Raw genomic sequence first — 26,993 nt, forward strand, 5'->3', positions numbered from 1 at the left:
AGAGATGATCGTTTAATTGTGAATACTCCATAATCGACATTCCACCACTGTTGAGATCAAGCAATGACTTTCAGAAGCTGGATTATGTGTGAGAAGGCCTGCCACTGGTCCAAAACTGGCAAGACACAGAACAGCTTGGTTAAGTTTCACAAGAAATCACATCATTTGGTCTGAGCAAGATTGGGCTAAAATCTTGTTTTTGGATGAGTTAAGGTTTTGTTTGATGTCTTGTGACAGCCGGGTCAGGGTATGTCAAAGAACAGGAGAGTGATATATCCCTGAAACATTTTCACTCCAAAGAATATATAAATTATAGCTATACTTTGTAGTGCTCTTTTTCGTACAAGACTAAGCCTTTTCCTGCACGTCTTTTTTGGTGTGAGAATTTCCAAACCGAAGTGGCAACATTCACAAAGGATATGTGTCGATGTCTTTGGTTTCTCCTGACAGTCAACATGTTTCTGTTTCTACTTTGCCTATCTTCTTTAGGTGAAAGTTCTGAGGGCAGTGCCAGGAATAGAATATTAAGAATTTTTCTTAAATCCTGCCTGCTGAGAGTTCCTTCACATTCCTTTTTGAGAGATTTATAATTCCCTTTGCTTTCCTCATACCTGGTGTTTTTGTCCAGTGTTTTTTACTCTCTCAAGCCATTTTTCCAAATCTAACTTACACATTCTGGTGCACCTAGTATTGGTTCTGGTCCCATGGGTGAGAATGCTGCCACTTGTTTTGCTTGTTGTTCATTTCTTTTATCCTTATTGTAAATTGATGACTTGAAATTGATTAGTTTAAAAAATACTTTATGCCAGAAAATTTAAAGCTATCATTGAAAAAAAGTAAACCATCAAAATTGCTGAATAATACAAATCCATGTCAAGCAACATAAAACCTTTGTTATTCTGAACAATGAATCATGCATGATGAAAAAGAAAAAGAAAAGTGATTCAGACGTTTATTTAGAATAATAAAATAAGTTTAGAATAGAATATAAAAATTTCCAATATATTTTCAAATGACATTTGTTTTGAATGAAGGTGGAAAGTTTTTGTTAAAAAGTTTTGTCCAATAGGAGAAAAAGAAATGGGCAAAACTGAGAACAAACAAACAAATTTTTTTTACAATAATTTGTATTATTTTTGTAAAATTGTAATTGTTTTAAATATATTTATTTAAACACCGGTGAGATGCGGTCTGGTGTAGGTTTATGTAGGTTTCAGAAAAACATTTTCTTTATCGTGCCAACATTTCGATCTTTATTGAGATCATCTTCAGGGCTCAAAGTGTTTGTCTTCTGTGTAATTGCGCCATTCTTGCGTGTCGTGTCGAGAGTGCCCAGTGTCGTTTTAAATATAATTTATTGATAGGTATTTTTCTCGGATCAGATGGTGGAAAGAAATTGTATAATTTTTTTAAAATCTCTTTATTCATCCACAAAAAACAAGGGGAAACTGACAAAATTGCAGAACAATACAAATCCCAAACTAAAAATATGTGAAATACAAATTTACATTATAATTTTTTAAAACTTTTTTGTAAACCCATTTTTTTTAAATATTTTAATATGTTTTTGTATTCAAAGTTTTCCCACATGCACCCAATTGTTTCAGTCAATTTTCTCATTCTTCTGTCTTGACTAGTTCAACAGACTCTTTTATTGACCTCAGAAGAAATTGAATTACCACTCACCCTGGATCTCGAAGGATCCCCAATTTTACACAACACACATGCTTAGTCACTAAAAACCTACTTCACAATTAATGTAATTTACATAATTAAACAATATTCGAGCATAATTCTTTTTGTACAATAATTACAATTTAAATAATTTTATTTATAAAATAAGATAAAATCAGTGCAGTTTTTTTTTAATTTTTTTTTTTTTACAAAGATAACTTTTGGTCTTTAGATTTGAGTCATAATAATTTTTTTGCCTCTACAAAAAGGTAACATATTTCACGTGGGGCATGTATCCATCCCTTAGATTTAAAATACACGTAGTACATAGAGATTTCACTTGACCCCATTACAAATTACAAAAATCATCTCATCCTCCATTATATTTTAAATATTTCAACATCAAATATACATCTATATCTTCCATCGACTGATTATATAACATGCGTTATGTATATTTCATATAACATTACAAATTTAATTTACAATCTATTTGGTAAAAATATTAAGGTCAAAGGCACATTAGAATTTTTATGTTCAAAAACCACTTTTCCTCTAAATCCCGGGGTACCATATTTAACCCCGTAGCATATGGCATTATGATTTGATTTAAAGGACGGACAATTTTAAAAATCTCCCCGAAGGCACTTTAACAGAAAAATACAGTTTTTTAAAGTCTTGCAATTGCAAGTCCTTAAAATAGTGCATTTTTAAGCCATTAAAGCTTTAACAGCTGGTAGTGTTAAAACAGCAATTAAAAAAAAAAATCCCGACTCACTTCAAAATACTTTTTTCAAAATTAAACTCAGTATTTAAACTTTTTTAATGGTTGCTGATATACAATCAGTTCCATAAAGAAAAAATTCAGATTATTGAAGTTTAGTTTTTAAGATTGTTTTTGTCGATGCCTAGTATTTTGGCTGCATCTGTGGCTGTAGAGGCGAGCATTGTTTCTACCAAAGATGCATCCTTGATGCCAAGCAAGTTAGATATAAGATCAGACTTTGGAGAGCCTTGGAACTCTTCGGTTTCAGCAGGAGGAACGATAATCCCTGGTGAACCGTGTTTCTTCTTGTGTCTTAGCATTGAGTGCTTGAGGGTGAACCGCCGGGAACAGAGATCGCAAGAAAAAGGGCGCTCACCTGTATGTGTTCGCATGTGACGACGGAGATCTTCTGCTGACCAAAAGCGTCGAAGGCAGAAAGCGCAAATCACCTAACATAATAGAAAATTAAAGTTCTGATCTTGCAGTTTTAGTTATTCTATGAGATCTTTTTATAAATTTATTTACCTTTCTATTGCTGTGGTCTTTTGAAATAGACTCATTCTCTTCAGTCTCAGAACAACTATCTAGAGCACCTTTAGCCACAAGAGCATCATACTCTTTCCGATGTATAGCTTTAAGATGCTCGAGAGCGTCTTGCCTCTCTCGGAATGCCGATTCACAGAGATGGCACTTGAATGGCATCTCAGTGACTGATGTGTCTTGAGCGACAGGTTCTTCTTTCTCTTCTCTTTTCCTCGATCTTTCTTCCTGCTTTGCCCCATGCTTTCTTCCTAGATGTCGGTCACAGTTTGACTTGGTAGTAAAAAGCAGGGGGCAAGCCGGGCACTTGTATGGTTTCTGCCCTGTGTGGGTCAGGACATGACGGCGCAAAGAAGAAGTCCAGGGGAATTCCCTCGAGCAATATGGGCAGGATACTCGATTCGGTGCAAGGGAATAAGCACTTCGCTTCTTTTCTTTCCCATCCCTCGCCTCAGGAGAACCGCGCTCCTCAGAACTAGCATCCTCTGATGTAGCAGCTACAAGGCCTTCCTCGCTATCTTCACCTGGGTCGTCTTCTGTTCTATCAAAGTACTCCCTGAAATCTTGAGATGAGGCGTTATCAAGCATCTTTGACACTGAAGCAAGATCTTAAAAAAAGAAATCATTATTAATCCAGCACAATTGATCTATTAGTTGATCTAAGGAATATTAATCTAATTACCTCCGGCTTCCTTCTTTTCTTCATTCTTTAGTTTTATCTGCTCAACAATTGCCTCTTTCACACCTTTAGGAATTTCTCTGCTCTCTGTTTTTGGTTCTCGAGATTTTCTGCCACCACTGCGTTGTCTCTGAGACCAGAATTCAGGATGCTGTTGCTTTACATGTCGTTCCATATTTGATCTGCAAATGATTTAAACAATATATGTTAGTTAACACGATTTGATGAAAAATAAAATCTTCTAGAGAAAAAAAAAAATTGTAACATGCTTGTTACTAAAGGTAACTTAAATTATAATCCATGATTTATTAAATTTATAAAAAAATTCTGCAACACTACCTTAAAGTAAATCTGGCTGCACAATGATCACACCCAAATGGCCTTTCGGTTCTGTACCGCCTTTGCTTTTGTTTAGGAACAAGCAGGCCATTTTTTACGACCATCTTCACTTCTTCTTTTTTCTCTAGGATCCTACCACCTGTGAGTTGAAGACCTCTAAACAGATCCTTTTGAAGATTTTGGTAAAGGATTGGAGGATGAATGAAATACGGTATAGTGAGAAATGGGTAGACCGGTTTTTTGACGCTAAGGTCTATCGGGAGATCCATCTGAGTAGAAGCTTCTTTGGTATGCCGATTCCTCATATGTCGTTCACAGTTGGCTTTAGTCGTAAAAGCATATTTGCATACAGGACATTCATACGGCCTTTCGCCATTGTGCGTCCGCATGTGTCTGAGCACGAGTGATCTTTCGAAAGATCTGTAAGGGCAAAGGTTGCACTCGAAGTTGGGACCTTCCAAGTGAACCCTGTTGTGGCTCTTCAGGGCTCGCAGGTTCGGAAATAACATTGTGCAGAGTCTGCATGTGAACTCGCCTTTTGATTTCATCTTCTTGAAGTCTTCGAGAAACGGGTCTTGCTCCTCTTCGGTTTCAGGGGATGTAGCCAGCTCGAGCGATGCAAGGAATTCTCTCTTCGAAGAGAGATCATAGCCCTCGATGTTGTTGTTGTCCTCATAAAATCTCGGCCTTTTCATAGGAACCGATGATCCCATGGAGTCCGAATCGGATGTGGTGGGATCTACATCGGATATTGAGCTGGACCTCGAACGCATCCTTGATGCAGAGAGGTCTGAAAAAAAATTATTATATTAAAAAAGGTACAAATTAAAATTCAATTTAAATAAATAGCTCATATTTCTGCTATTTTTTTTGTCTTTTGACAAGTTTGAAAAAAAATCGAAAATCAAGATTTAAAATTTAAGATAAATTTAAATGGATAATCAAGTAAATTTTTAAAATGTTATAATAAAAAAAGGAAAAAATTGATTGATGCTTTCTATCATAGTATTCGGGAAAGACACACTCAACAACTAACTGAAGAGTACAAAACAGCGAGACCAGGTGGCCAAACAACTCTTAGATAATACAAAGCTTTTAATAGATTATAGATCTCAATGTTAAGCGCATCTTTTCTGCCTGTTTCAACCCCCTTAATTAAACTTGTATTTATTTATTTTTAACAGTAAGCTATGACAAATTGTCTATTCGAATTATTAGTGGATTAGTAATTAATGTAAAGTTAATAAAAAAAGATAAAATATCGATGTTTCATACAGTCCCTCTGGGATAAAAGGTTGGTAGGTGTGGTCAAAACAGAGGGTGTCTCCTTAGCAACCTGCCACGGCATCCTGCACTCAATTTAACGCCCCCGGATGGAAGAAAAAAAAGGGGGTGGAAAGATCGAAATACATAATCCTCCCCCTGACTCACCCCCGGGTTACATCCGTTGCTAGCAACAGCCTTGGATCAATCCGAACCCTTTTTCCCAAATAGATTTCGTGGGGGAGACAAAAATACGATCTTTTCCGCAGATTAACAAATGCAAAAAAATAAAAAAAATAAGAGAATATTTCATATGTTATTTTAATTATGTAGTTTGATCCGATCATTTTGGTCTCGCTTGATATTTCTTCTTCATTCATTACTTTTCTTCGAGCATTACTTGGTATGTGCTTTATTAAGTGTCATCCATCTACAGCGTGTGATATTTCATTGAGTCAAGCCGGGTTTTCCTCACTTTAGAAAAAAAAATTAGAAGGAAAAAATTCCAGTAGACAGTTCATACTTGGACTTCAAAGTTCGATAAATAGGATTTACCAACATCAAAAGTGGATGGTCTTCGATAAACTATGATCTACCAACATCAGAAGTTGGTGGTCTTCAATTAACCATTTTCTACCAACATCGAGAGTTGATAGTCTACAAAAAACTGACGTATCATCAAAATTAGGTGGTCTTCAAAAAACTATGATTTTACAGCATCAAAATTAGGTTGTTTTAAATGAACTATAATCTTCCAACATCAAAATTAGATCGTCTTGATAAACTATGGTCTTTCAACGTCAAAATTAGGTAGACCAAGAAAATATGATGTACCAACATCAAAAGTTGGTGACTATGATCTGCCAACTACAAAATTAGGTGGTCTACAATAAACTATGATCTACCAATATCTAAAGTTGGTAGTATTAAAAAAACTGACCTATCATCAAAATTAGGTGGTCTTCAAAAAACTATGATTTCTCAATATTAAAATTAGCTAGTTTTAAATAAATTACGATCTTCCAACATAACCATTAAACTATTTTCACGATTTAAAAATATCACCAATCCATACAAGCTTATTAGCTTACACATATATATTACTGAATTTGTGGAGAAAACTTACCTTGTGGCTCCTCTTGGGGTGAAGGTATATTGTCGTAGCTATGCTCCATTCTTAAGATGTTAACTCAACTCTGTCCTGACGGATCAAAAGTATGATAAAACAGTAGAATGGTATTTCACATCTAAAACAGACAAAAAAAAAATACGCCGAAATTAGAAAAATAAGTATGAACAAAAGTTTATGCTGTTATTAAAAAAATAATCGTAAATAATGTTGTACAATAATAGTAACGATCTTGTAGGAGGCAGTTAGTTCTCAGAAATTTTAGGAAAGGGATTCCTTTTCCATTTTTTCTTTTTTTTATTGTGTTCAATACGGAAGGAGTATGAGTAGTAATATTGTTCCATTGGGTAATCTGTCAATTCTTATCAAACACCAGATAGGCAATGAGCCCAAAATGCAAAATATAAAATAGTACTTATATTCCCTTCTACCAAAGGCAGTTAATAATAATGTAACTTTATTTAATTTATTTATTAACAAAAAAGGTTCAAGCATTCTACTTTGTTTGCCAGTTAAGCTCAGAAGAAAGTCAAATCAAGGAAAAAGTTGATTTTTATAGATGAATTTATTTATATAGTTAATTCTCGTGGGAAATTTATCCCCCGATGATTCAGTTCAAGGGTGACGGCTCATTTCCCTGAAAAGCGGGTGGGTAACGGGGATACGGAATAACCGCTGCCTTCTTCGATCTGCGGCCTCGTCTCCACGGCGACCACGTCCACTGTTGGTGATAACAAAGACCACAATCACCACGGCGACCCTCACGGAAAACCTGTGACGATATCGCGAGAAACTGTCGCTTGGGAAAATGATGAGTGGAATACCACAAAATCCTGTCGTGCCGATTTGGCTAGGTCGCCTTTGTTGGGCTAATCCCAATATTCAAGAGATTTGTTGTTCGTAGCGAATATGGTTAAAGCAGCGCATAAGAACATACATACACAGAGGATACATTTTAAGTAGACATCATGAAATTCTGATGAAAAAAGAGAAAAACAAATCCCAACTTCTACAAAATACATTCTCCACCACGCTCCTTCAGCCTTACAACTTAATACGACACATCGGCTCAGTTTTCGATCTCTTTTTTCAGTCACATTTCGCCCACTTAAAGGGCGATTGCTAGACATTCTACATTTGCGGGCGTGTAAGAGCTATGTGTAGTATTCCTCCGTAAATCAGATTAACACACCCGTTGTTTAGCCGCCATTTTATGTGTGTGAGGGAGGAGAAAGTAATTCAGACAGAGAAATTGAAAATAGTATGAGGAGGATGTAACGAATGATATCGAAAAAAGTCAAAGAGTGGTAAAGAAAGTGTGAGAGCGAGAGAGAAAGAAAGAACCAGATAGAGATAGACAGTTACAGAAAGAGAGGAAAGATTGAGTGAGTGAGTGAGAGAGAGAGAGAGTGAGAGAGAGTGAGAGAGAGAGAGAGAGAGAGAGAGAGAGTGTGTGTGTGTGTGAGAGAGAGAGAGAGTGTGAAAAATAGAGAGGGATAGCCGAACTAGGGATGAAAGTAATAAAGAGAGAGGAAAAAGAGAGAGTAAAATAGAGAGAACGCGAGAATAAAATAGCGAGGAACAGATGGAGAGAGAGTAAAGTGAGTGAGAGAGAATGAAAGAGAGGAAAATATTAACTAAATTTTCGTTCAATCATTTTGCTCAATGTTACCTCATTTTCCATTTCAATATACATAATTATGGCGAAATGACAAAACTAATCTTTCAGAACAGAAATCAGCGCGACTAGGAGGACCGGAATGATCCTAAACGACCAACCTACGCCTTTATCTATACATAAAATCTTCTACAACAAGTGGAGGGGCGCGTAATGTAATCAAAGAATAGTCATTCCTATTGATGATATTATTTTGATAATTCTTGACACAACTTAGTTTTATTACTACTATTATTAAGATGGCACACGGAAGCGTCTGTATCTCGTTTTTACAATTACTGACACGTTCCCTAAATCGGTATGGGGGTCCCTGTATGCTTTCCGTTTTGGCTTCGAAAACTTGAAAAATATATTGCAGCTTAATTATCTAATGATAATTTATTGTTGGACGTCTAACTTGTCATATTCTCCAAGGGGGGAAAAGTCAGTTTTTAAAATTCCAAGACGATCCTGATGACTCAAGGACGTGAGGCGGTTATCCGAGGATATGATAAGTGTCCTCGAGAATAGACTTTTAAAAAAATAAATAACATATCAGACACGACAAACGTTTTTATTAGAGATAAAATCAAATCGGTATCTAAATCTCTTCTCTACCCAATTTATTGGTAAATAAAACCATTACGATTTTTTGACCATAAAAATGCTCGCTCTCAACATCAAAAAATAAACCCCTTGAGTCGATACGTTCGGTTTTACCAGAATTTCTGACTGGATTTAATCAACCTGATTATCGAAAAAAAGCAATACGGAAAATAGATAGTTTGATTCAACAATCCGTAATTTTCCTTCTGAAAAGTTGATAAGTCCGATAAGCCGTAATAAGTCTCCCTTCCTCGAAATCCACGCCCGTATTTATATTTCAAGAGAGGTCCCGTGTACAGATGTAAATAGGTGCACGTTTTCAAGACGTAACAGACATAAAACTAAAAATCGCCGGACATGAGAAACATCCAAGATTAAAAAAATTTAAGGAAGGATTGACAAGTCGGGTGCTGTGACGTCCTCTTCGTTTGTCTTTGGCTCCGACACAACTGGCACTTTAGTTGGTAACTGACGCACTATTCCTAGCAACAAGTATCGTTTCGATCAAATGTCCGCTAATCCTAAGGTCTGTCAGTCGCGTTTCGGCTTTTTCCATTTATCAGTGGTTCGCCAGTGGGTTATAATGTCAAGTGTGTCTATTTACAAGGTTATCGGTATAAAAAAACTTACTAATTTGGTCTGTCAGGCGCGATTGGGCATCACAGCGGTTAGTCTGAATTTATCAAGCCACCTATTTGTAAAATATCAACTCCCAAAAGATAGCCAGTTTGATCTGTCAGGAGCCTTTCGACGTCACAAATAGGTCTGTATTCTGTCCGTTTGTAACTAAAACTCGCTAATTTGGACTATCAGGCAGGTATCGCCATTTCGTCGTACTCAGTGATTGGCATGAGCGTTACTCAGTCAGTTGTGTCCGTTTGCTTGGAATCAACGCCCGACAAAACGCTAATTTGATCTACGGACTTGTATCGTTAGCATCAGATGTTGCCTGTGCCTTATTATACCAGTTGTATCCGTTCATCTGCTATTAGCACCCAAAAACACGTCATTTTATTTTGCGCCTTATTCAGTCAGCTATGTCCATTTTTAATGTATCAATACCTGCTAGTTTGGTCCTTTAGACTCGTCCAGAATGTTCGCCAACTTCAATATTGTGTTAGTCGTTCTACTTTTCTCTGATCCTCGATAACCTCGGAACATTAAATACAACATATTCTCCCAGCAGACCCCAAAAATATATAGCACAATAAAAATACTGATCATTTACTGTAATAAAAAAATACTGATGAACCAACTGGGCACAGTGCAGAGCCAAAATAGTTAATAGGTCCTTAGTTAATGTATGTAAGTACACTAACATGGCCCAAATCCAAGACTATCAGTAATGTTCAACGTTGTTTACGATTCTCAATATTGACAGCATTGTAAATAATTAAAAAAATAAATTTTAATTGACCGAACTGTAACCTCCTCCTGAGGTCGGCGGGATGATGTACTTTATTTTGGTCCGTTTAGCCTCCCCGTTGTTTCGTCTACGCGTTTCGGAGAAAAGTATTGGTTATTTATGTTGGGTGTATTTTTTAAACTTGCCAAAATATAGTGGTTCCAGTATAATGAAGCACTATCAAAAATCAATAAATAACGAGTCTGATATCAATTGTACGCCTATAATAACATTCTCACTTTTCGTCCAAATCGATTAAGGACCACATCATCATCATATCCAGGTGGTATGAGTCAAAGGGGCAATAAGTTAATTGCATTGCACTTCCTGAGGGAGGGTTCCGAGGGTGGGAAATGGAGTCTGTGTGACGCACGCCAGTTTTTTCTCCTCCCGCCCCACGGCTCACCTTTGGGAGCGCCCCAGATCAATAAAGTCCACCTGAGTTATCGTCCCCGGGTGTTGTTTTTTTACTCTCCCCCGGACCGTTCTCGCTCTTATCTCGCTCCTCCTCCCTCTCTCTCGGTCGCGCCACTCGAGGCACCGGGTGGAAAAGAGAGGGACCGACTGGGAAAAAAACCGATGAGATAGAAGATTAAACATAGGAGCGGCTCCGGAGGACGGAATTTCTCAGATAAGGATCCGGAAAACGGACAATATCCGCACTATCGACAGGTTTTTTGGGTCTTAGCTAGAAATTTAAAAGCGAAGCACTATCAACAGTAGCACGGGAGAGTATCCTTTGTAAGGACCAAAACGTGTAGGTCAAAAACCAAATTAAATCGTATTTATCCGCAAAAGTTAACCAAAATGCAGATAAATATTCACAAATTCTCTAACACTAGCTCTATTTGATTGACTTAAATGATGACATGCCGAGTCAGAACTGTTTATCTTCGATTTTTGTAACAATATTTGTCCTGGAATTTGAATTCAATTAATTTTACAAAGACTTGTCGATCTTTATTGATTCGATGAGTCATCAAGAGAAAATATACATCGCTTTGTCTTATCTGTCGTCACTGATCCTGGCCATTTTTCCTCTATGATCTTTGTCCCGTTTTCGAGATGATCATTATTGATCGAAAACCTTTGACGAGGGATCATTCCAACTTGCCCATTTATTTAACGGTTTAATAATCGTAGACGTTTATATTCTGTCTTAGTCCGACGGTTTACAATCCAGGGGTTTTCCTTGGACCCGAAAGAAAGGAAAACAAATCAAGCTTTGTGAAAATGGACCAGAAGCTACCGCTCTGGAATAAAATCGTCAAACGAAAAATGAAAGAAAAAAAACACAAGAAGAAGAAGACCATCAAATTCCCACGCGGTGATCACCGGACTGTGAAACACGCAAGCATTGTCTTTTCTCCGAGGCGGGAAAAGAGCGGAAGACGGGCGCACACACACGTTGAAAAAGACAGGCGGACACACGCCGGGCCACGCACACGCCCGCGAACCTGGGGCCATGTGGGAACTAATAAAACAGGAGATGAATTGGAGGAGGAGATTTTTATAATCGAGGACAGCTTGACCGACCGCACAGCTACGAAAGAAAACACGCCAGTGACAAAAGAAACCAGTTATTATTTTGATATTTTTTTGTTCTTCTAGTGGTTAAAAGTTGCCTGTTCAAGTCTTCTGCTAATGTTTGTAATTGATTGTAAGACAATAGCCTTCCCATCCGTGCTAATTTCCCAAAATCCAATAAATACATCTGAAATCTCTGCATAACCGTGATGACATTTGTGGTACTTTAAAAAATGTATTGGCACATAGGTGAAATTAGTATATTGTCTAGGGAGGCTGATAAAAACGTAAACCCTGACAAACACGAGTGTAACCTCGAAAGAGATGTCATCACGTTACGGTACTAGCTCGGTTCAAATGGGTGGGTCTGAACGTTTTCTCGCGGGTTTGTCCTATTTTCTGAGAAATTAAGAGAATAGGAAAGAGAAGGAAAATGACAAACCAATTATTGAAGATGGCGAAAGGACTCAACGAGTATGAAGAAGCAAACAGGAAAGTTTTGGGGTGTCGATACCTTAAAAATAGAAACACCTGACACACAAAAAAACCGCACAGACCAACCACTGAATTTGGCGAAACATCTGGATTGAAGGAGCAAACTGAAAGGTTTTGTGTGTCGATACCTTAAAAATAAACACACCTGACAAAAAAAACGCACTGGCCAACTATTGAAGTAGGCGAATCATCTGAGCAAGTCTAAAGAAGCAAACTCGCAGATTTTAGAGTTCAAAGCTTGAAAATGGACAAAGTTGACCGAATTTCGCAAAAGCCAACCTCTGAAAGAGGATACAAATCTGACATACAAAATTGGCGTTTTGGGGTGTCGATTGGGCAAAACTGGCAGAATAACGAGCAGATCACGTGAAATGCATAAGTGTCTGCCAAACAAATCTAACGAGACTGGGAGAAACACCAGTATGATCGGAAACGGCCTAACAGCAGTTCATAACCTAGCAGACCTCAACAAGAAACGAACATAATTTTAAAACGACCAAGATCAAATTAAAAATCAATTCTAACTTTAAATCCCGGTTGCTTCCATCTTGTGATTTTCAAACCACTTCGCCCTTCATGTCCAATTGTATTCGGATAGAAATATAGTACAAATGGAGTTGATGTTTCTCCCCTTCCTTTTTGCGCATGGTCCTTTTGATGCTGGGGGCGGAGATTTCAATTTGCGGAGGGTGTATTTCGCCACCCCTCGAAGCTGTGGGGAGGGCTTACATTCGATTGAATACAATCTTACCCCTTTCAAGTCCAAACTGATACTCTAGCCTAAATAGATAACCTCCTGGTGACAAAATCGTTCTTATAATGAAATTGTTTTGTATTGTAACGCAAGAGCCAAAAGTCAGTGTGTCAAGGGGTAGTTAAACCCCCTGGTAGAATATTTCGTCTGGTTAAAGGTCATTGATGCTCTGGGGAAGCGTTTCCCGCGTTATCGATCTGTTTTTGATCCCGATGGTCCTCTGATTGTTCTAATCAGGTTCTACTCGTGGAAATTCAACTGCGTATTTTTACTACGCCTCTGATGAAGCATATGACTATTACAATATTTAAATTAAAAGAAAGAGGTAATCATCTAGACATGGCATAATTAAAATATATTTCCTTTCATAAAATCAACTTCCGTTTGTAACATATCAAATTTGCAATCACGCTCGATTTATTTTGAAATAATGTACATAAAAAGCTTAAATTCGTTTATGACTTACGTGTAGTAGTAACCTGTGCTGGAACCTAGTTCCACTTACAGATGTATTCCTCGTTTCAAATATAATGTGTAAAAAGGTCTAGAAACGTTCTTAACGTCTGAAAATACGACCTCCTCAGTGGATGTCAGGAATAGTTATATCATGCTCAATGCAAAAATTGTACAAGAACCATGTTCCACTTACAGACGTACTGGTTTAAATATCTTTTATCTTCTTTGTTCCAAAAATAATGTTTATTAAAGATCTGAAAATGCCCCTTAACGCCCCTAAGTACGTCTACTCATGAGATGTCACATTTAGGCAATGTCTCATAGCATTCTCTAGTTCTTATTCAATTCCAAGGTTCTTGTTGGAACTCAGTTCCATTTACAGACGTATTCGTTGTTTCCAAAATAATATGTATAAGGGTTTAGAAATGTCCTTAACGTCTTTAAAATTCGACTACCCTAGAATGTCACGGATACTCTTCTGCAGTATTTGCTCAATTCCAAAATCCGTTCTGGCGCCTAGTTTCACTTATAGACGTATTATTTTAAACTTCTGTTTTATTTCTTGTTCCAAAAATAATATGTTTAAAAGAAATGACTCTTAACGTCTTAAAAGTTTGTCTAATCGCTGAGATGGCACAAATAAGTCATAGCATTCTGCAATACTTGTCCAATTCTAAGGTCCTTGCTGGAACCCAGTTGCGTTTACAGACTTATTGTTATAAATTTATTTTTGATTCCTTGCTCCCTAAATAATATGTGTATTAAAGGACTGGAGATGACTTAACATCTTTAAGTTCCCTGGGATGTCACGAAAAGTCAAAGCATTGTACTGTACTTGATTAATTAGCACTATCGAAGAACTCAGCACTACTTACTCAGGCTCTCGATAGTATTTTTAATTAGTATTTGTTCAGTTTTTAAAATATAACATATATTTTACGGTTTTACACCCATCTAACCTGCTATCTCGATTATCGAACCGCTTAAGGAGTTCCAAAATTTCATGGACTTTTCGAGGAATAACACACTAAGTAGCACCTTTAGACACTACATCTTATTTTTATCCCCTGTTTTTTTCGAAATCCTTTGGAACATCTTGTGGAACTGGAACTGGCAGAATTTGCTCAATCCCAAGGGCTATGCAGGGAACCAAATGACCATAACCAATTCTACCACCTTAGCTCAATATTTGTTTTTATTATTATTTTATCAGTTTAAACAACTATCATAAGTAAAAGTACAGCCCGGGTCTTAAGAGAATTTTATACGTTTGGTATTTCGTAAAGATGTCAATGGGGACATGGTACGCAATCAATGTTCAAAACTGCCGTGGCGATTGTGAAATAGGGGGAAATTATAAATAGCATGCAACGGATTGTTAAAAATGAAATATAAAACAAAAAGAAAAGCGAGAGAGAAAAAAAGGATGATGAATCTGTTTCGAGATCAGAATTGGGTTAGCAAGATCAGCGGAATCGGTGGATGATCATTGTCCACTGTTCTTTTTCGGCCGGATTCGCCGACGGGCGGCGTTTTTGAGCTGAATTCAGCGGAATCCGCCGAATCCCCGCATCTGCTGACTTGACGGATGGAAACGCGATGTAAACGACAAATGAAAATGTGACACCGGGATTCGGCCACGGGATGGGATTTGACGAAACTCGATTATTCAATAATCTTGGAAAATTCAGATAGTGCGAATTGACTTTGAACGCTGCTTTTAGAATCCATGGATATTTCTTTCGTTTATGTCGCACAATACTATTTACTGATTATCAGCAATCGGTTTAAAAGGCGCAATTGGGTAGTTTCTAATCAATTTGGTCCGCCTAGCCTCGCGTGGTTCCATCTCAGACACGTTTAGCTTTTTACCTTCTTAAGTGGCTGGTCAGTGCACTTTTCAGTCAATGGAGACCATTTACAAGTTGTTGACAACTTCAGAAGCAAGTTGAACTGAATCGACCACGGGAAAAGGACCAACCAGGTTAGGTTGATAATAGGCTTTTCCGAATGCGATTTACCTGTGGCTCGTCTCTCCAACATTCTCGCTTTTTGTCTGCCGTTCTCTTAAGAGCATTTCGCTTTCTTAAGTGGCTGGTCTTTGAGGTTTTCTGTCAGTTGTGGCAGAATATTAGGTGTTGACGAGTCGACGAGTGGGTTTTAAGTAACTTTTGGCGTTATATAGGGGTATTTATGAGTGAAAAGCTGGCTGAATCAACCAAACCAGCGAAAATAGGCAGACAGGGATGGTTTCTCGAGCTCCTGATGTTTCGAAAACTTGAAAAAGGCATAGCTGAGAAAATCACTTACAGACCAATCACTGAAGATGGCGAGAAGTCAAAATGCAATTTTGAACTATGATAGATCATACACGTGTAACACCGGCTCTGTTTTGGCTTTATATCTCATTCTTCCAGACGTTCCAAAAGACTACGGACTTTTTATTGTTCGGTTCAATTTTTAGTGACTGGTTATGATCAAACGTCCAAATCGGGCGTGTTTCCCCGTGCGAATTGAGATAAAAACCCATCCTCGAAACGCGTGTAGTTGGATCGATTCAGTGGGCAGGACGAGAGATAAGAAAATCCCATTTGTGTTTACCGAGTGAGTCAGACGTCGGATTTTTGAGGAAAAAATTGCATCACGCCGCAGTTCTTCTGAGGACAGTGCCAAACCGCCAACACACCTTCAAATCAAACAGAATTGAAGAGTTATTTTTATCATGGTATCGGGAGAAACTGAGCTATCTCAGAGATATCTCTCGAGTGGGATTGAGATGGAAAGCTGTAACGAGTGATAAACACTCTCGATCAAGGTGCAGGTGTTGCGTGAATTTGAGACATTTTCTAATAAACTTTTTATGAAAAAAAACCCAACTCTATTTTAATACATAACAATCTAATATAATGTCCCCTTTGATTTAAACCACTTTGGATGAATCAAGTAAACACGAGAAGAGCTTATAGCTAATCAAAAACGATAGGATCGCGGACGAGGCGAAGTAAACAAACATGGAACGATTCAATATAAAAGCGACTCGTCCCGGAAAATCAAAACTAACAAGATTAAAATTCGAGAACGGTTGACAAATAATTACAAAACTGTACAATGTAAAGGTTTGTGTGTGTGTGAGATCGATCACTTAAAAAAATTGCTTTGCATTGATTCAATGCCGAATCGCAAAGATAGGCACGTGGGGTAAATGTGCTATTATTTTCCGTGGAAATCGATCCCGATTGCAGATTCTGTGATGAAATAACATTAAAAAAACTGATTTAGTCAATTTTTGTTTAAAACTGGAAAATTCCAATAGGGCTTGCAATTTTCATTCAGGTTGGTTGAACACGTCAGGTCGCTATTATATATCAAACTAAATGGTTTTCTCTTAATGAAAATGGACGCAGAGCATAAATTCTGTTATGAGGTAACCCAATTACCGATTTAACCAATGTCGGTGTGAAATTTAAAAATTCAACTATAGACTAGTCCAAAGGGTTCCGATTCCCCATCCAAATTTTCTTAGGGTTTTCCAAAGGATTTCAAGTTTTCTTAGGGGTTTCCAAAGGGTTCTAAGTTTTCTTAGGATTTCAATTCTCCTTCAAAGTTTTTTTTAAAGTGATTTTTCAAAGGATTTCACGTCGCCTTCCAAGTTTTCTTACACTTTTCCAAAGGCAATTAATTAAGGTTTTTAGTTGAGATGATAAAAAGTTAATGGCACGAGAGGGATTCGAACCCACGACCTTCGGCTAGATACGCCGCTGCTCTACCACCTGAGCTATCGTGACCTCGATCCGCTCGGACATCAACTCCCCATCTCAACCCCACCTTATGAGTTTTCCCTCCTTTTGCCATTTTTCAAATGTCGTGTAATCGGTTTGGATTCTCGACGACAATTGAAATGGCGACGGAGAGCTTTAGTGAAGTGTACTTCATTTTTAAATCATTAATTCACTACTTTCGTGGTCCGCTTGACCAATTAATACATGACAATTAATTAAGGTTTTTAGTTGAGATGAAAAAAAGTTAATGGCACGAGAGGGATTCGAACCCACGACCTTCGGCTAGATACGCCGCTGCTCTACCACCTGAGCTATCGTGACCTCGATCCACTCGGACATCAACTCCCCATCTCAACCCTACCTTATGAGTTTTCCCCCCTTTTCCAAAGGGTTCCATCCACGTTTTCTTAGGCTTTTCCAAAGGATTCCAAAGTCGCCTTCCAAGTTTTCTTGGGCTTTTCCAAAGGGTTACAATTTTCTAATTTTCCTTCAAAGTTTTTTAGCTGGTTGTTCAATGGTTCTAGTTTTTCTATGAGTTCCCACCAAGTCTCTTCCAAGTTTTCTCAGGGCTTTTCCGAAGGGCCACCCAAATTTCCTTCGTGTTCTTTAAATATCAAATTAAATTCACAATTTTTCGTGATCCGCTTGACCAATTTATAAAATTCAATTAATTAAGGTTTTAAGTTGAGATAAAAAAAGTCAGTGTCACGAGCGGGATTCGAACCCACGACCTTCGGCTTGATACGCCGCTACTCTACCACTTGAGCTAAAGTGACTTCAATAAATAAATATCAAATTACAATATTAATATTTCAAAACAAATGCGATTGTTTTTCTCCTGAAAAATTGATCATAATCACAAATCCTTTGGTGGTGCAGCTCTTAAGAATACAAATAAAGCCAATTCTTTTTTATAAAAGAGAAAAATTAAGAGTCGAGGAAATTTTCCAAGAGATTTTTCGAGCTTTCCTGGTATTGGTCCAGTGGAATGTCATCATATTGTATTTGTTGCTGAATGATGAGGTTCTTAATAGGTTAAGACTAATTCTTTCTTAGAAAAAAGAAAAACAAGTATCGAACGAGTTCTCTAAGGGATTTTCTCAGGTCCTTTCCGGTTGATTCTTTGCCAGGTCACAATATCGTAATTATGTTTCACTTCTTTACAGAAATATACAGGGTATGTGACAGGACAAGCCGCAGAAAAAATACATATTTAACAGATTCGTCTTAGAAAATTGAAACATTATGTATCTAGAGATTTTTCCGAGGGATTTTCGCAGTTTCCTTCCGGTTGATTCATTGCTAGGTCACAATATTGTATGTCTAGCTGAATGATACCTTGAAAATCGATCCTGATCACAGATCCTTATGTAATATGATATCAAAGAATACTGAATCCAATTCTTTCTTAAATAATAGAAAAATTAAGAATCTTGAGTGTTTTTCAAGGTTTTTCCCAGTTTCTTTCCGGTTGATTCAATCTCACCACGAAATAATTTTATGTCTTAGTGACCATAGCTTCCGAGGTAAGATATACTAACGGGAAGTCAGACCAATAAAATATTTTTCGAATCAACCGTCGGTCAAGGTATTTATGCCGATTTCAAAACGATCCGTCGATTTTTTTTATCCCTTAATGCTTTAGAGATAAGAAGGATAACCACGTTTGATTCTATTACGTCTGAATCAATACGAAAGATTGGAATGTCAAGAGATCTTTTTCCCCCTATAAATTAATTTTTGTAAACAATTATCTTTACTCGCTTTCCAAAAAAGATATTCACTATTTTTTATTTTTTGTTAATTAGTATTGACGTATAACTTGGTGTAATTTTTTTGATTTGGGAGCCAGATATCGCGACGAGGGACGTTAAAAAAAAGAATTATCTGTTCGTAATATATTTTCAGAATGGCCAGATTCCTGTTGTAAACGGTAAACAAGGATCTTTTTCATTATGTTAATTTCATCCAGTGAAAAACACTTGTATCAATATCGTTATAAAATATGTCTTTTTTTCTCGTATGGAAGGGTGTTTTTGTCCGGCTAACGGAACTTCCGGGGCTTTAAATCCGTCAGGTGTAAATTGTCCGGTGGCCAAGGGGTCGGGGATGATTTACAACCCGGGCTTCCATTGTCCGAAGGCCCTGTTCGGCAAATATTTTGAGGAGGGGTCAAAATATTTGAAAAGGAACCTGTTTGGCCCCCTCTTTTTTGTGTGTATATGTATGTGTGTGCCGACGCCGCCTATGTGGACGAGTCAACTATGACCCTGTTTTACATAAGAAAGGGGGCTGGGCTGTCTTTTTAAATTTAGATTACTCCAAATGGCCTAAGTTTCTTCTTAATTAGAGCTTGCTATAATAAAAACTAAAATTTATGATGAACTGTTTTCGATTCGGACGAAACTTGTCCTCATTAATTTGTTTTATCTCCGTTGGCAATAAAGTGCAAGAAATAAAGTAAACTGGCGTCAAGAACAAGCGATACTTCGCGGGCAGTATTTTTTTTTCCTTCAAAATCTACAATACAATTATCAATGTACAATAAAAGCCAACGATTTTCAAAAATCGGATCAAGTTAAATTTTATTAGAATACATCAGCCAAGGATTTTTTCCAAAATTTTCCCATTCTTGAAATGTGATTTTCATAGTACAGTACCGTTTTCCTACCGGGTTTTTCTTCACACCGGCCTGTTATTGTTTATATTGCAAGAGGTTTTTTTTTTGTTCAATTGAACATTATGTAAAGGAATAACGCAACCCGTTTTTACACCGTCAGGAATTTTCTGTCGCGATAAATTTGTCGGATGTGAATTTGAGACGAATTTTTAATATAGCTCAACCGCCGAATATTGTCCGAAACAAGCCTGTGAAAAGAGCGAGACCAGGCGGACCATAATATGCTATCTGTCTTGTATGTTCTCGCAGTTTTTCAAACACGTTTTATCATCTCCCTTGGGTCCGTGTGCTATTCTGACAAGTGTCGATACGACTGAAGTAGACTTCAAAGTCACGATTCATGATCGACGCGAAGAAACAGGGACAAAAGGCCTGTTTTCTTTTCGTCGAAACCTTATAAAAGACCACGTATATGTTTTCGGTTTTGTCTGTTCTCTCAGTTTGCCAGGAACGGTTTTTCGTCTTCAGTGGTTGGTCTATGCATTATCCTGTCGTCTGTGTCCTTTCGTAAGGTGTCAACACCTCAGATGCACGCTTTTACTGTCTAACGGGCAGAATTAGCGACAACGACAATGTTTGAATATGCTTGCGAGCTGTCGACACATTTCAGAAGAATACACATAACAAAATAACTCACAACTAACCACTGAAAGATGATAAACCACACCTGGCACAAGGCTACAATTGACAGGAAAACACACAGACAGTTGTAAAGGCGAAAAGCCGAAACGCGTCTGAAAGACCAAACCAGCGAGGATAGGCGGACCAAAATGAACGGGAATGACCAAAAAAAATTTTTTTTTTGTTACAATTTAATGCCTCTTTTTATGGCCCAAATTGTACCTTGTTAATTATACTTCATTATTTGAAATGCCTGTGTGGTGATTAGTGACCGTTAATCGATATTTATTTAGAAATCGTGAGATGCGGTCTGGTGTGATGTAGGTTTCAGAAAAACATTTTCTTTATCGTGCCAANCTCAATAAAGATCGAAACGTTGGCACGATAAAGAAAATGTTTTTCTGAAACCTACATCACACCAGACCGCATCTCACGATTTCTAAATAAATTTGAAATGAAGTTAGGCCAATCTTTATTTCCAAATATTCTAGGAAATTTTGAAGATTCTTAATTTGGTTATACAATTGTTGCCGAATTGGCTATGACAGTTTAAAACAGTACACGTTGTTAATTTAAATAATTAAGGTGTCGACACGTGAGAAGTAACTTTACTGTCATGATTCATGACTGACGTGCCGAATCAACGAGAACAGGCGGACCATCTTGCTTTGTTTTGGTCGATCTTCGGTCCAACATGTTTCCGATTGTTGACACCTTAAATGTCACTAATGAAGGAAAAAAACTATTAAACGTTATTTTCCTACAAAGTGTTAAATGCGCATTTCCGATCGGAAAACCGTCTTTTTCTCTGGGGTGGAAACTCACTACCTGTCTACCCCGTCGGTTTATTGCCTCGGAGGGGAAAAGCCGAGGTCGTAAATCTCTCAAAATAATTCCTCATCTTTCCACGAGGATGGGGGCTCGGGAAGTCATCTTGAAGCCAGCAAAGCGACGAAAAGGGAAAAGAATTTTTACAACCATCCAACCGGATTCTGGGAAAGCCAGGCAAACGAGCGGGCTGTTCCCAATTTCCAGCCTGGAAAATCTTTGCCTGACTCACCAAAAATAGACTGGCCCGGTAGGATTTGGAGCCAGACCGCGCACCCAGAACGGGTAATGATGCAGTTGCTGCTTTTTCATCATGATAAAAAGGGGAGGAAAAGCCACAAAAATGTAAAAAAATGATACAAGCATACAGAATCCACAAAAAGCTGAAAAAATGCAAAAAACTTGATCAATATTTGCCTCAAAAGATAAAAACATGTCTTTTATTAGTAGACTGATGGTATTAAACAAATTTTAATTTAATTTGTGAAGGAAAATGTGTTAGTGTTTTTTGGAAATATTCTCGGCATTTACCTTCCCACTGTATTTTTCGCAATTTTCATTCTTGGGCGAGATCTGTCAAAGTGAAACGTCCCATCATTCCGAGAACCACCCCTAGATGAAATCCAGAAAACCGTTATTTTTGGAAAGTTTCTCAATTTGGAGATGGATAGGCGCCACTGAAAAGCGGATTACCATTCCCTTAATTAAAGCTGCCTTTCTAATCCCAGTCAACCCTCTATTTTCGTCCGTGTCGTTTAGCAATTTTTACCCCGCAACCCTGGCCGGAAGGGGGATGTTTGCCAAATATTTTGAAAGGGTGGATAAACAAGCCAATGTGGTGGGTGTCGGGGGAGGGGGATATAACGAAATCCGAATTTTCTTGTTCTGTCCGGTTAATTCTGACACTTTTTTAAATTTATGGGAGCATTAATTAATTCCGTCACGATAATTCCCTTTAATAAATAAAAAGACAAAATGCAACGTGAATGCTGCAGCTGCGCAATACAGCAAAAAACAAAACATAAAGTCAACAACAAATGTCTCCTCTGGTCGAAAATAAACACTAAAAATTTCAACAATGCTAATTTCCAGGCTGTTTTCCTCAAACACATTCAAAATATTTCGCTTTCTTAATCAATTAGAGGGATAAGAGGTAGTCAATATTGATAAAAACCCTCGCAAAGGGACCTTCAGCACGCGGATCGTTACGAGTACCAATTGAATATTAATGTTAGTATAATTACAATTTTGGATACAGATAGGACATTCGTTAGTACTTTATTGACTTATTTGACAGAATAACGCGCAGGCGAACCACTGAAGATGGGTAAATGGTAAAACCAACAGAAATAAATTTGTGTGATAGTTTCATAAACTGCGAAGTGAGTTTGATCTAAGATCCTCTTGGTCCACCTATTCTCGCGGTTCTGCCCAAAGATAGGATAGTAACGCCTGCCTCTGAAGCGACAGCACACTACAAAAGGACCAAAAAATGTAAACTCCCTGACCAACAAGTGATGACCGTTAGATAAAACGACAGTAATTTAAAATAAGTGCGTTTATGTAATCGAGTCGTAATCTGCGAGGTGATTTTGATCGTTTCAGATACTCTGCGTCCGCCTATTCTCAGTGGATTTTCGTAGTTAATATTAGTGTCCTATTTTAAAAAAGAATCCATGTGACGTAATAATGCACATACCAACCACCGACTATAGATAAATGTCCAAAAGTCTGTCAGATAAGCTTGGCCTGGTCCTGCTGGTCGGTTTTCAAAATAATTATGCGATTTTTTATCGAGACCTGTAGAGTGATGACGTGTATTTTGACAGTCTACAAAGATCCTGATCCGCCCCTGATCCTGTGCACCACAGTAATGACAGTGTAGTCATTTTAGAAATGTTATGACTGAATAACACACAGGCTAACTACTAAGATAGCAATAGGCGTCTCACGGTTGGCTTTTGCTCTGTTTTGTTCCTAATACCTGGCCAATCCCGGTCCGGGCTTTCTGACATGAAATCAAGTAGTCGCCTTGCTAATCCAGGTAACTCCATGCAGAAAGGAAAAAAAAGCCTGCCAGATAATAAAAGGGTGGCTGTTTCCTCTACGTGACATTCTGTTTTTAAAAGACCGGGGAAAATTGCAGGAAAATTTCCCAGGATTGTAAGGATCTGTTTTCACAGGAGACAAGGAGATGCAAATTGGGGAGGGGGGATATGGCCAGATTACAAAACAAGGCGTATAAAATTGCCCTTAAACAAGTTGTAAAATTCTTTTCCGGCCATTTTTGTTAAACAATCTGATCTGCCGATAGATAATTGACCCAAGAAACAACAATGTCAACAAAGTTCATTACCACATTTTTATCTTAAATCTAATTTGATGTAAAATAATCAAACTTTCTTGCAAATCAAGAATGATTTTTGCGCTAATTATTATTTATTTTGATGTATATTTATTTTATAGGGTTGAAAAATGTCTTTCTTATATTAATATTTTCGGTTTCTTATTAGAATAGTAAAACTGATTAGGACATACCGCAGGTGAAAGGGATTTTCGAGACGGGGGAGGGCCATTCATCCTGAGGTAATTGGGCCCCCATTTTATAAAGAGGATTAAGGGTAAAAATTAGAAAGGACTTTTCCCCTCTTAGAATGTGAAACGCTCTTAGCTGCTCCCAGCCCTCGAGGTAGAAAAAGGCGGGTATATTTTTGCACTTGTGCCTGTTTGGAAATTGACAAATTAGAACATCTTCAGAATGGATAAATGGTAAAATTAGAAAAAGCCTAAGTAGATAGAAACAATCCAGGAAATTATCCTGGTAAGCCTTTTCGCGCGTCGGACACAAACAGGACCGGATGAACAATTAACTTGCATATCATCAGGTTGCAAACCGACCAGAAAAATGCTTAGATAACAATACAAAATTACACTACAAACTCAACAATACACATCTAAATAATATGTTGCATAAATAGTTTAACATAAAAACGGACAAAACGTTGGACCAAAAATTAATTTAGATAAACACGAAGTAAATCATTTTTAATGGTTAGGAATAAATATTTTCCAGCTATTAAGAAAGCAATAAATTAAATCGCCTTAAACATAGGTAAATATTATGTTTTCTTTATCAATCTCATCTGGGTTTCAAAATTTAAACTAGTAAAAAATTTTCTAGTCCTGAAAAATAGCCTTATGGTCAAAATTTTGAATTTTAAAATATAAAAACGCAAATTTTTGTTTAACCTTAATCATGAATTTATTTATTTTTTAAAGAAAAATAGAGAAACATTGTTTATAAATATTGAAAATTATCCAAGTTATAAGCCTTTTAGTCTTAAGTACTTAAGCCTTATAATATTTTTGTTTATCCTTTTATTTTTTTATGTTAACATCTGCCAAAAATTCAAATATTAAATCCTTTCACTTATTACTATTTAATTTTCAACTTTAAAAAAATCATGCAATCAAAAAAACATGCAGTTGCAATAAAACCCAAAATTCAGAAATATTATATTAGGACTATTGTTAAACCTTTCTAAGCATTAAAAAATAGTACCTTTATTATATTAATTTCTTATAGGGGTTTTCTTGAGGAGGGGGTCTTATTGTTTTCAAATTTTGAGCCTTCCAGTGGAGAAAATTGCTTCGCCTGAGCCCTGGATCTTTCGACCTAGGGCTTTTATTACTTTTTGAAGGTTATTACAACACATTGACGAACACTGTATTTAGCGAAATGAAAAATCGTACAGCAAAATTTCCACCCTAGCTGGTTGATTTTAAGGTTTTTTCCAAACTGATCCCCCACAAAAAAAAAATCAATTTTCCTGATTTCCTGATCCACCACTTCGTATTTGGTTAGGTTATTGACAAAAAAAAAACAACCTCAGAAAAATTTAACAATGATTTTGTCCATGTAACATTTTCTCCCCCCCCACAATATCGATTTTGGATCGAAAAAAACATAATTTTTTAACAGAAAATTACTTAAAAAAAGGAACGACGTCAAAAAGCTTTTTATCAAAATGGAAGCACCCTGATCGGGCCACGACCTTTAAAAAATTAAGAAAATTACCATTTATTCATTGGATTTTTTTGAAAAATTCAGAACAAGAAGAAAATCAAAAATGGATCGACTTCTAATTGAATCGGTATCAATTTTAAGAAATTATTAACAGAGAGAAGGGGGACCAAAACTTGATGAATTTTGAAACACGGATTAAATTTTAGACAGGCTGTTCTTTCGGTCTGGATTTGGCGGTATATATTATTTAAAAAATAGAAAAGTAAGACGAAAATGATCATTTTTAATCAAGCATGGATCAAATTTTAGATAGGATTTATTTTGGTTCAGATTTCGCTGTATTTCTATATAAAGAAGCAAAAAAAATTAAAATATTGAAGAAAGGGGAGGAAATTGGGACCAACAATTGATGATTATTAAAATAATATTTATAAAATGGCAAACAAAAAATTAGATTAATGAGGAAAAGGAAGGAGAAGGGGACCAAATATTGATCAAATTCTAATCGAACACAGATCAAATTTTAAACAGATCGTTCTTTTGGTCTAGATTTCTCATTATTTCTTTATGACAAAATAATGAACAATCAGAATAATGATGAAAAGGGACTAAAAATGATAATCATTTTTCGAATATAGATCAAATTTTAGACAGACTGTTCTTTTGGTCTGGATTTCACAGTGTATCTTTATAAGTGTGCAAACAAAAAATTGGAATAATGAGGAAAAGGAAGGAGAATGGACCAAAAATTGATCAAATTCTAATCAAACACAGATCAAATTTTAAATAGATAATTCTTTCGCTCCAGATTTTCCATTATTTCTTTATGAAAAAATCAGAATAATGACGAAACGGGACCAAAAAATGAAGATCACTTTTCGACTGGATCAAATTTGAGACAGACTGTTCTTTCTAGGTATATCTTTACCAAATTGAAAAATGAAGAAAAAGGACGAGACAAAAAATTATAGTTTCTAATCAAACCTGGATCAAATTTTATTCAGCCTTTCTTTTGGTCCAGATTTCGCTATATTTCTTTACAAATAATCACATATAATAAGAATATTGAAGAATAGAGAGGAGAATGGGACCAGAATTGATCAATTTCGGGCTTGAATCACTTTTTTATATGGACTGTTATTTTGCTGAATTTCTCTTTATATATTTAAAAAAATAAAATAAAATGAATGAGAGAATAGGAGACAAAAAACGTTAATTTATAATCAAACCTGGATCAAATTTTATACAGCCTTTCTTTTGGTCCATATTTCCCTGCATTTTTTATAAAGAAGTAAAACAAATAGAATATTGAAGAAAGGGACCAAAAATTGATCAATTTCAGATTTGTATACTTTTTTATATAGACTGTTATTTTGCCTGAATTTCTCTTTATCTAAAAAGAATAATGAGGAAAAGTTGTAGAAACAGGTGTACTAAAGTGCCAATTTGTAAGAAAACTTCAATATTTAGATAAATTATTTTGTTATGATTTTGAGGGTTTTTCCAGTATAAAAAAAGCTTTAAAAAAAATTAATTTGGATGGCATAAACACTGCTTGTTGGTTATTTGAGGTTGATTGAAAAATAGCCAACTTACCTAAGATGTAGGGTCTATGAGACGTTGAATCCTGTGAGAAGTGTCCTTGCCCTGATGTCCTGGCGGATGAGGGACAGCTGTACCACCGGCGAGCCTCGGAGCCTCACTGAATCCTCGTCCGAGTGAGGGATGTTGGCGAGAAGAGGGCCGTCGGGGCGGGGAGGGATGCCTC

At 36.8% G+C, this 26,993-nt stretch overlaps 1 protein-coding gene across 1 annotated transcript; it reads right to left on the reverse strand.

The window, feature by feature from the left end:
* Positions 1 to 1,404: 1,404 nt before the first annotated feature.
* On the reverse strand, positions 1,405 to 26,993 carry LOC106662333 (ras-responsive element-binding protein 1-like). The gene is made up of 6 exons (XM_014386358.2): positions 26,822 to 26,993; positions 6,388 to 6,508; positions 3,999 to 4,788; positions 3,663 to 3,841; positions 2,966 to 3,588; positions 1,405 to 2,889 (listed from the first exon to the last, which is right to left on the reverse strand). The coding sequence occupies exons 2-6, from the start codon at positions 6,434 to 6,436 to the stop codon at positions 2,554 to 2,556; spliced, it is 1,977 nt and encodes a 658-aa protein (XP_014241844.1). The 5' UTR covers positions 6,437 to 6,508; positions 26,822 to 26,993; the 3' UTR covers positions 1,405 to 2,553.

Source organism: Cimex lectularius, unplaced genomic scaffold, assembly GCF_000648675.2.
Source record: "Cimex lectularius strain Harlan isolate CLEC.00 unplaced genomic scaffold, Clec_2.1 scaffold3, whole genome shotgun sequence".
Taxonomy (NCBI): Eukaryota; Metazoa; Arthropoda; class Insecta; order Hemiptera; family Cimicidae; genus Cimex; species Cimex lectularius.

Bases quoted from the DNA above. Each gene is read 5' to 3' on its own strand.
- LOC106662333 (XM_014386358.2), bottom strand. From the start codon at position 6,436: ATGGAGCATAGCTACGACAATATACCTTCACCCCAAGAGGAGCCACAA. The intron at 3,842-3,998 runs GTAGTGTTGCAG...AATCATTTGCAG, and splicing joins GCAGCCAGATTTACTTTAAG to ATCAAATATGGAACGACATG. The intron at 2,890-2,965 runs GTAAATAAATTT...CTATTATGTTAG, and splicing joins AAGACCACAGCAATAGAAAG to GTGATTTGCGCTTTCTGCCT.